This window comes from Rosa chinensis, chromosome 4, assembly GCF_002994745.2.
Source record: "Rosa chinensis cultivar Old Blush chromosome 4, RchiOBHm-V2, whole genome shotgun sequence".
Taxonomy (NCBI): domain Eukaryota; kingdom Viridiplantae; phylum Streptophyta; class Magnoliopsida; order Rosales; family Rosaceae; genus Rosa; species Rosa chinensis.
This window is the reverse complement of record NC_037091.1, coordinates 47,593,699-47,604,045: the sequence shown is the minus strand read 5'-3', so window position 1 is coordinate 47,604,045 and position 10,347 is coordinate 47,593,699. Positions and strand designations below refer to the sequence as shown.

Here is a 10,347-nt window from a genome sequence, read left to right as displayed (position 1 = left end):
ATTGAATATAATGACAGATCACCGGAAACCCAAGAGGTACAAAAATCTTTTGTCATGGTTTACAAGTGGTACTCCATCAAGTGATAGTGTCGATGAGATTAGAAGTGGGAGTGGGAGTGGGAGTGAGAATAGAAATGTAACTGAGAATTCTGTTAATGATGTCCCTTTAAACCCTTCTCCATCTATTCCACTAGAAGAGTGTCATAATGAAAGAATTGAGAGAGAAGAAAGTTTTGATGTTAGTTCTCTAGAACGTGATCCAGGAATACGACGTCCAATATTCAAGTACCCTTTGAATGAGCGTGACAATAGTCGAAGAGCTTATGTGGTCTTAGGACCGTGTCAACCTCACTTAAGTAGTTACCCATTATCATTTGACATGGTTGAAGTGAGTGGGCCTCGGAGGGTACGATTTAGTTAATTTATTGTTGTTTTACAACAAATGTATGCTTGTAGTTTTTAATTTACGGGGTTTGGTTTTATGTCCCTTCCGTTGTATGTTTTGATTGAAAATAATAAAGACGTGAGGATGAGTCTCCCACTGGGTTCCAAACCTCAAAAAAAAAAAAAAATTGTGCACTTCTAAGTAGCCTAAGACAACAATTGAATCCTGGATCCGCTCCTGGCCTGGCGGCCTTTTTTTTTGCTTGTGTCATTGCTTGTGGCTGGTGGGATATGGTATACCGGATTTTGGTGTGGAATTGTAACAGGTTTGTAAACAGTGTGACTAGGCGGAATTTGTTGGATGTGATAATGCAAGAGAGGCCGCGGATTGTGTTTCTATCAGAAACCCTATGTTCTGAGAAACAGATTGATACGTTGAGGATCAAGGTAAGTTTCAACAATGCTGTTGCAAAAGAGAAAGGGCAGTTCAGTCAAGGCTTGGCCTTGCTCTGGATGAATGATGTTCCACTTCATCTGCACCACTTTTCTTCAAGACATACTGATGCTTGGATTGGGGCTCCAGGGGCACCAGATAGGTGGCGGTTTACAGGGATATACAGCTATGTTTCGACGACCAGAAGAAATATTACATGGAACCTAATGAGACACCTTCATTTTGAGTCGACGGTGCCGTGGATTATCATCGGATATTTTAATGAGATTTTGCATTCAAGGGAGAAGACCGAAGGGGCATCTCAACGGGTGTCTTAGATAAATGTATTTAGTGCAGCAGTGGCAGACTGCTCACTGTTGGATACGGGATTTCGAGGCAATCCATTTACCTGGTGGGATCATCAGAGCAAGGAGAGATTAAAGCTACGGAGATATGCATCTGATGTCTGGATGGAATTCGCTGCTAAAATAGGTATCTACAAATTCTCAGATCTCTTGAATGTGTTGCATCATATAGTGTTCATTTTCTAGTCATCCACTCATCTGCCAACCAAGTACCACTATACCTTTTTTTTTCCTTCTTCTTCTCAAATTGATATTCGCATATGATGATTTCTAATGTCTTGTTAAAGCATTACAAGTTCCTCATTTGCAGGAGATGTTGAATCCTTGTGGGAAATTGAGAAGTTGAGATCTGAGTCTCAGAAGCAGCACACTGTTGTGAGTGGATTTTCGTGTGCAAAGGTAATAAATCATCTAGGGTTACATTTTCCTTCCCATCTTCCATGCCCATTGTTAAAACCAAACTGACTTATAAATGGGGTCCTTAAGCAATGGACTGGAGATTTAGAATTATACTTTCCAAAGTACAACATAACTCAACCCTGGTTATAGTCAGTTACTTGACATGTCTTGTACATCTGGTTAAATTGCTTAGCATCTCAAGCGCACCCTGTTGTGAGTGGATTTTCATGTGTATTGGTAGTGAATCGTATATAGTTACGTTTACTTCTTGGTGGGATAATTTGGTTCATTGAGGTATTATTTTCAATCAATTCACCCCTTGCCTTTTTCTTTATCTTTTCCTTCTTCTTTTTTTTCAAAAAATTCTTTGCAGGGCTTACTATTAGAACATAAGCCTGAGGAAGCTGCCGCCGTCGTGCAGATACTACTAAACCAGGTTCAGTTATTGTTTTCAGCACTTTATATTATGATGCCGTCCAGAACATAATTTGCATTATGAAGCTAATTTAGAATCTAAGAGTCTTAGCAGAGATGTTTACTCATCAAAAATCATGACAAAATCTCTCTATTGAATGAATGAAGCAACCTTTTTTAATCTCCTTTGTTTATTATATGATTATATCTAAATAGATTGCCACACTGGAATTGTGGTCCATCCTGTTGATATACAGTAAAAAAGAAAAAACATAAGGACATTAGTTATTGCAAAGAGGCATAATAGTTTATCCTGTTTTTCTTTTTATATCCTTGTTTTTATTCGTCTTTTATTTTCTATTTTCGTTTGTATCGGTAGTCTTCCAAATGGATCTTTTCTTTTCAAAAATGCCTTGGGGTTGTAACTACAATCTATCTTATTGTTTCCATTACATTATGTCGCTTCATCTGTTCTTATTTGCTGAGAGCATTGAGGTTTTTCTATTCCAGAATTTAACTGATGCAAAGAAGTCCAAGATTGCGGTTGAACTTCAAAAGTTGGTTAGTGAGTGGCCATTAGAGGTTATCAAGCGCCAAAAAGAAGAGGATAGGAAGGTATACCATTTTGCTTTTCATATGCAATTACAGTTGTAACGAAAAAGAATAGTATGCTAGTTCATAGTCTGCCTGCGAATTTAAGCTTTCATGGTTCTCCCTGTTTGGAATATTGTCTAGGCATTAGCTGTATGACTGTATCTTTAAACTCGGATATTCCAGTGATGCTATCAAAGACTGGATTAGAGGGGAGTGTAAATATGGAGGACCTAACCAGCAAAGAAGGCATTCTCTGTTGAAGTCCTTGGCGGTCTGACTGAAAGTTTGTAGCTCATCTGTTGTTCGTATCTTGTAAAAGATGAAGAATCAGTGTTCAGACCAAGAGAAGAGAAAGAGAAGACTCAGAAGAGAGATAACCTTGTGTTTGGTTGATGAGAACTTCAATAAATGCCTTCGTTAGAAAGACACTTTTAGTTGTCTTGGTTATGCATTGGACTAGAATCCTATTGTCTTTCTAAATTTTTTTCTGATGCAGTTCATTTATTTGAGTGGATTGATTAAATTGTTGATACTTGTTTCTCATATATGGAGCTTCCACGTGTACTATACATAACCATGGTTAACTATGGTTTAGTTCTTAGTATTGATAATTAATATTATTAATGCATCAGAGAAATGAACATGAATATACTCACTCTCTCCTAGTCTTTTCCATCCCACTGCAACCCGAGTCCTCCCCTTTCCTCCCTCCCAACACCACCAAGGCAACGCACCAAATAATCCCAGTAAACCCGATTGGAAAGCATATCCTACCATCTCTTTCTATGTTATTTTTATTTTTATTATGTTTAAATTACATGAACATAGTGTAAAAAAAATAAAGTTCAAATCATATCATAATGGGAATCATGTCCCACAGCTGGGTACGAACCATGAAGAAAGAGAGATATCACCACATTACCAAGAAACAAGGGTGGTGAGCAAACATCGATATGAAATGGATGCGTAGACCAAATTAAGTGCTCTCACATTACCACAGATATGAAAACTTGGAAAATACAAGTGTTTGCAAGCATTTTTAAGAAGACTCTTACTTACAAGAGACATAAACCTAAAAATATTTGTAGCAGCTGTAGATGAAGCCCTAATATTGTTGGAATTCTAAGTATGAATCTAAAGGAGGAAGAAGATGAACAAGGAAGAAAGATTTTGAGAGAAAAGGCGAAGAAATTACAATTGTATTGACACAGTAAATGTTTCTACAAGGCTGAGAATTAACATAATGGAAGAGAATCAGTTTTTGTACTAACAGAGACTTAAGACCCTTAAGACTATTCTAGCTAAACAAGTGTCCACTTCTGGATCATATTCTTCATTACAAATTATACTCTTTACATCCACCCTCAAACTAGTGCTTGGGGAACCAAGAACTAGGTTGCAGCAGAGATATAAGTTGTGCAATGAGAAGGCCTTTGGTAAAAGTGCAGAAGTTGATCAAGCAAGGAACGGTCCAAAATTTGTCTCAACCAGGAGGAATGAGTGGTAGTGCCTGACATAGCTCCATAGAACAATAAGCCTGCCTACAATTCAGTAGAGGTCTTTCATGAGGAGTACAGGGAAGCTGCCAAGTGCCTTGTCTCAACAAAGTGTCAATTTCTTTCAGTGTCACATTGTTTCCTCCCTTCTTCTTGTCAACTGTACGAAATTCATAATTGTTTCCCTTTGGCAAGGCTTGCATTTTCTCTCTTTCTAACCTGTGCACATTATTAAGCATGATCTTATCCAAACTACCTTGAGCCCCTTTGGTTCCAGCCTTCTTATTTGTTTCCGTCGCACTAGCATTTTTCTTCATGTTTTCTGCAGCATTCTTATTCAAGTCAATAGCAGATGTTCCTACAAAGTTCTTCTTGGCCTCTTCAAATTCCTTGTCAAGTTTTGAAGAATGTTTAATCAACATACTTTCCAAGCTGTGAATAGTCTCAGATGATGTTTTGTTTCTCTCAGAATTCTTCCGAGGTGTTTCACAATCTCCTCTTGACTTTTCGTTTGCCTCCTCGATCTGCTTCTCAAACTTTGAACCATGCTTCAAAATGACAGTTCCCAATCCTAGAATAGTCTCTGAGGTAATTTTGCTTTTATCTGAATTGGCATTCTCATCGACAATTCTATTGGAATTTCCCACAGTTTGTTCCTTAGAATCATTCCTTCTATTCTTGGTTTCTTGCACTTGTTTTTCAAGCTTAGTCATGTCCTCAACCAAAAACTTGTCTAAACGTGGGAGTTCTGATTTAATTGCCTTCCTTCTTATCTGCCCATCTGAGAAGTATTCAGGCTTCCCTGCCACTTGGGGTGTTTGGGAAAAAGTTCCAGCAAGGATATCATTACCAATACCGTTATTCAACACATATCTAGGATTAGGAGCTGAAGGAGCACTAGATGTAGGACTAAGTATACCAGTGTTGTATGAAGAATGACAATTTGCAGGAACATTGGGAATAGCAAATCCAAAGCTTGACGAGATAGATTTTTGTGGTAGAGCATATCCAAAGGTGTGTAGTGGAGGCAGTAGGTGATGGTATTGTAGTGATGCACACTTGACACTCTAGGAACCATATTAACATTATGATGTATAGGAGCAGATACAACACAATTACTAAGGTACGGTGATGAAAGCAGCAATTCATGAGCTTGTGCAATAGGATTAGGTAAGCCATACTGCATGTTTTGATGTGTTGGATTTGATACACCATTATGTGCAATCATAGCAGTAAAGGGAGATAAATGGTGTGCCTTGTGTTCAACTTCAAACTCAAACTCAGCAGAGTGCAGCAAATATTTATCTATACAATCTGATCCTTTTCGAATTGCTTGCAAATTAGATTTCAACTGCATACATAATATGGAACTCAGAAACAGTAGCATATCGTTGTTTAAGGGTGAGCCATACCTCCATCGATGTCTGACATCCAATAACCAGAGTAAGTGGCATCAGCAGAAAGCGAATAAATCACATAACTATCTTTTCATAAGCTTCAGTGTTGTCAAGAGAGAGAGAATCATAATCGGGCCCTCTGAAACTGTGGAGGGCAAGAATAAGAACCATCTACAAACTTGAGCAATCCAAGACCACGAAAGTAGTGCTGCATCAGAAAATGCCAAGTGGGGTAATTTTTATCATCAAGACGAACAGAGATTGCACTACAAAGTTGATTCAAGGTCGCCATATCAGATCTTGAGGTGAATCAGCTGTGAGCAACTTCTTGGATCTTGAAGATAGAACAATTTTTCTGGAACTTGAAGATGAACAGCTACAAATCTTGCGACTATTGTATGATGCAAAAGACTGAATCTTCGAACTGAGAAATTGAGAATGAATAGCTACGTACAAATCTTCTTGAAACTTTGAGATATACAAAATGGGGCTTTGGTTGATGATTTTGCTTCGTAATTGTACAGAAAATTGGTATTTGATTTGGTAATTGTACAAATCTGAATCAATCTAGGGTTTTGATCTATTGAAATTGGGATATGTCTTGGATATCAAAAGAAAATTGCAGCAGAAGAAGAGTGACAAAGCAATGGTCGGGCCACCATGGGCTCTGATACCATGTTGGAATTCTAAGTATGAATCTAAAGGAGGAAGAAGATGAACGATGGAACAGAGACTTAAGACCCTTGAAGACTATTCTAGCTTAACACGTGTCCACTTCTGGATCATATTCTTCATTACCAATTAAACTCTTTACAAATATAAACTAGTGGGGTCCACACTTTCTGTTTGGGGAGATATGGATCGTAGTGACAAGTTTTTTCCTTCATATTTACAGGTATTTGATTTCTTTTTATTTATCTACGTTATTGTTCTTGTTAATTAATTTTATATTAAAATTTATTAATATTATAGGGGTTGTAATCTAAAAAAAAAAATTATCAGTCATGAAGAGCTCTCTTCTCTTAATAGTATAGATAAAACAGTTATACACAAACCGATTTTTTGACTTCGAACAAACCTTAAAAAGCCAACATGGTTTTGTGATTTCAAACAAGCCATTTAAGTGCCTAATATGGGAGGAAATCCATGGTCTGTCTGATCACTCTTAGCAAAATCATTAATCATAAAGTGCTAAAACACACACACACACACACACACATATATATATATATATATATATATATATATATGAATTAAGTACCATCGAAACATTTAGGAGACCTCTACACTGATGATAAAACAATGTAAAATATCTTAAAGACTAAAACAACAAAGGAGAGATAAAGATACAAGGATGAAGAGCAAATTCTCTACTACAATTGGTAAACAAGTAACCAATCTTAAACACAAACCACAAACTACAGAGAAATGGCCATCACTTTTTTGATACTCTCTACTTCATTTTTTGGCAGTGACACTTCTTTGATAATCTGATAGCGCGCACCTTCCTTGTTATACACCAGTCTCCTTATCAAGAACAACAAAATATAAATTGTACCCAGTTTTAGTTTAATTGATTGTTATCTGGGAACCTACCCAGTTCACAAGGTTACCATAGTGCTAACACACCAGCAGCTGCATCCTCTTAAGGCCCTGTTTGGTTGGTGGAAAGGAAATGAATCATTTTCCTTTCCATTGGGAAAGTGAATCCTTAGGAGAGGGGGAGGAACCAATTTCCTCCACTTTTTCCTTTGCTTTGGGAACCAATTTCCCTTCCTTTGGCTGTCTCAAACGCAGGAAATGAAACACTTTCCTTTCCCAATGCCCAGATTCTGAAAAACAAACATGGCCTGAGTCTTGAGTGGGCAATCTCTCTCGAGGTGGTCAAACTTAGTACCAAGTCTTGAGTGGGCAATCTCTCTCGAGGTGGTCAAACTTAGTACCACAAATCAGACAATACAGGGGAGCAACACGTTGGGCCCGACATTCGTCACATTTCTCGGAACCACACACACTACAAACTACTAGACAGCCAGGGCCAACAGTTGCACCAGGTGGGACATATTCCAGGTATGAACAAGTTATATCGCAGTGGTCAATGTACTTGCAACAAATCCTACAGTATTCAAGAGGACGTCGTGGAGAAGTAAAAGCACCTCCAACAACCACTGGTTTTTCTGCCATACTACCTGTTGGTTTACTCTTCTTGTTTGCCTCCATGATATATTCAACCATCTCCGCCGGGGAAGCAAAGAATTCCTCATCCACATCACCGCTAGGCTTCACCCATTGGTACATTGACGTATGCAAAAACTCCTCTGGCACAACAAGGAAGTCCGTCGACCAAGTGAATTTCCTTTCTGGTGAGCTTGGACGAACATCAATAGTCTTGACAGGAGGAGGTGTACCAGTGAATAATTTGACACAACGCTTGAAGTAGCATGTTTTAGGGATGTGGTCCCTCGCACCACAAATCCCACAAAACATAACATCACCTCCTTTGGTAAAGCTTTCAGGCATTTGGAATGTACTCTTGCCAGTAGCAGACGCGCTATCACTGTATTCAGCAAAGTCGGGATAGATACATTTGTACGGGCACATTGGAGGCCAGTGGTCATCTATCTTACCACAAATCCTACATTGCCAATGGCTGTACACGTTACCACTCTTTTTCGAGGCTTGAGCCAAACAGTCTGCAGCATTATACTTTGGTTCTTCTGCATTGCTACCTGTTTGATAAACAAAAGCACAGTAAGAACGTATTGGGGTGGTGTAGTTTACAAAAAACCAGAAAACCACTACTGTAGGAAATTTACAGACAATGTCACAACAGCAAAAATGGCTTTGATGAACTATATGAATAGCGAATCTGCGGATGCAATAAACTTACGATCCCATCAACAAATAGTTACTGAATATTATTCTAAGTAGGCTATTATCACCATGCACAGTCCAAAAATGAGTTTGCTGGAGAAGTACTCAACTTGACCTCTAAGAAGGTAGCAATCATGAGACCACAAAAAGCAAAAAGAAAAAAATTAGAGTAGCCATAAATTGTTATGCCTCTTCTCTCAACCTAACTCTATAACAAACGTATAACCTCTGGGCAAACCAAAATCCAGAGACAATCTCAAATAGTCAAATAGTGGTGTTTGGGGATGCAGGAGAATCAAGAGGACCACACAGTAGTCAGAATTCAACTAGCTTGCTACAGTTATACATATGATAGTGGAAAGAAAGATTGTGCAGTTGATTCAGTATCTGAAGTTCACTATTCCTCTAGCCAAGTCATTTTAGTTTATGCAGGATGTTGCAAGGCCTTTGTAGAAGTTTGTCAGTTATCTGGTTTGTGCAGGATGATGCATGGCCTGTGTAGAAATTTTCAAATCAAACTTGTAATCCAAAATCAAAACAAAACGGTGTGTACAGAATTAAGTTGTCGTACTAAAGAAACACAAGCAAAACATATCTTCATAACCAACCTAAACAAAGTTCAAAAGCATACCTTGAGCCTGTATGAGTTGTGCCGTTGTGAAGTGGGTTAGTGTAGGATCATCCGTGTACGGGCACGTTGGAGGCCAGTGGTCATCCCACTGATTACAAATCCCACAAACCCACTGGTCGGTTTTGGTCCCACGAGTTGAAAGGATCCGAGAAGCGGTTTTTTTCATTTCTTTCATCTTCTCACCTGTTTGATTACCAGACACATGAATAAAAGTGTCACTAACCATTTTTATTCAAAAATAAAAATACAATTCAAATATAGATTAATTCGTTCCAATAACAAAGGCATGCCACCTACTTAAAAACTCTCTTGAATTTCAAGAGACAAAATTGACCAGAATATTGTTTGAGAATCGATGATGAATGAGATCGATGAAGCCACAAATAACACAACAATAAAATATATTTCTTCAACACGAAACAAAACTACGAAATTCTACTAAATATTTGTCAAAAAAGAAAAAAGAAAAAAAAATCAAAAGCTTACTCAACGGAGGTATATCTAAATCGTCCTCTGACAGCGCTTCCATATATTTCACCCATAGGATTTGTCCTGGTTTTTCCGGGTTCTCCACCGTCGTTACCCATTTTAGCTCCCAATTCCTTAACGGATCACGGACCAGCACCATTGGTTTCAGCTTCCCAGGTTTCATGCGGATCATGGCTTTGTCACCGTCTCGGTCTCACAGATTCTTTTTTTTTTTTTAGATGAAAAATCTCCTTTGTGTTTAAGAATGAGAGAATTGAGAGAGATTGATGAGATAATTGTGTGTTCCACTATTGAGAATAGGAGCCCTATATATAGGGATTACAAAGTACATGTTCTAATGATACAAGCAAAACTATTCCGAATAGGACTAGGAATTCTAGAACCTTCTTTCCTATTATAATCATAGAACTAATCCTAGTTTGATTAGACACACAAAAGTCGATTTCTTTCAACACTCCCCCTTGTGCCGCTCAAACTTGGTGGTGACACTTCATCCGTTGCCTCGTTAAAAATCTTGCTCGACTGACAAACCCTGTGAGACAAAATAAGCTCGAGGAAGAGAAAAAGAGTACGACACGTCCTTCACTCTTCGAGATCGAACATGTAGACATTATACCTCCCCCTGATGTCGATATCTCCTCCTGATAACTACAATCAGGGGAGTTCGGATTACTTCCTCAATCCGATGCTCTTCACATGTTTCTCGAAGGTGAATTTAGGTAACGACTTAGTGAATAAGTTTGCTACTTTATCCTCTGATTGGATTTGATTCACTTCGATCTTTTACGAGAAACATGGGGACTGCAAAATAAAACAAAGAGAGACATGGTGAGATCAGCAACGAGAGCAAAATGAATATCAGGAACCGCTT

The 10,347-nt window shown here is 38.3% G+C and overlaps 1 protein-coding gene across 1 annotated transcript; it reads right to left on the bottom strand.

Annotated features, from left to right (window-relative positions):
* Positions 1-7,372: 7,372 nt before the first annotated feature.
* On the bottom strand, positions 7,373-9,728 carry LOC121052861. Its single transcript, XM_040518777.1, has 3 exons — positions 9,474-9,728; positions 8,988-9,170; positions 7,373-8,211 (listed from the first exon to the last, which is right to left on the bottom strand). The coding sequence occupies exons 1-3, from the start codon at positions 9,646-9,648 to the stop codon at positions 7,373-7,375; spliced, it is 1,197 nt and encodes a 398-aa protein (XP_040374711.1). The 5' UTR covers positions 9,649-9,728.
* Between the last annotated feature and the right edge of the window lie 619 nt (positions 9,729-10,347).

Bases quoted from the DNA above. Each gene is read 5' to 3' on its own strand.
- LOC121052861 (XM_040518777.1), bottom strand. From the start codon at position 9,648: ATGATCCGCATGAAACCTGGGAAGCTGAAACCAATGGTGCTGGTCCGT. The intron at 9,171-9,473 runs GTAAGCTTTTGA...GTAATCAAACAG, and splicing joins TTTAGATATACCTCCGTTGA to GTGAGAAGATGAAAGAAATG. The intron at 8,212-8,987 runs GTATGCTTTTGA...TTTATCAAACAG, and splicing joins ACAACTCATACAGGCTCAAG to GTAGCAATGCAGAAGAACCA.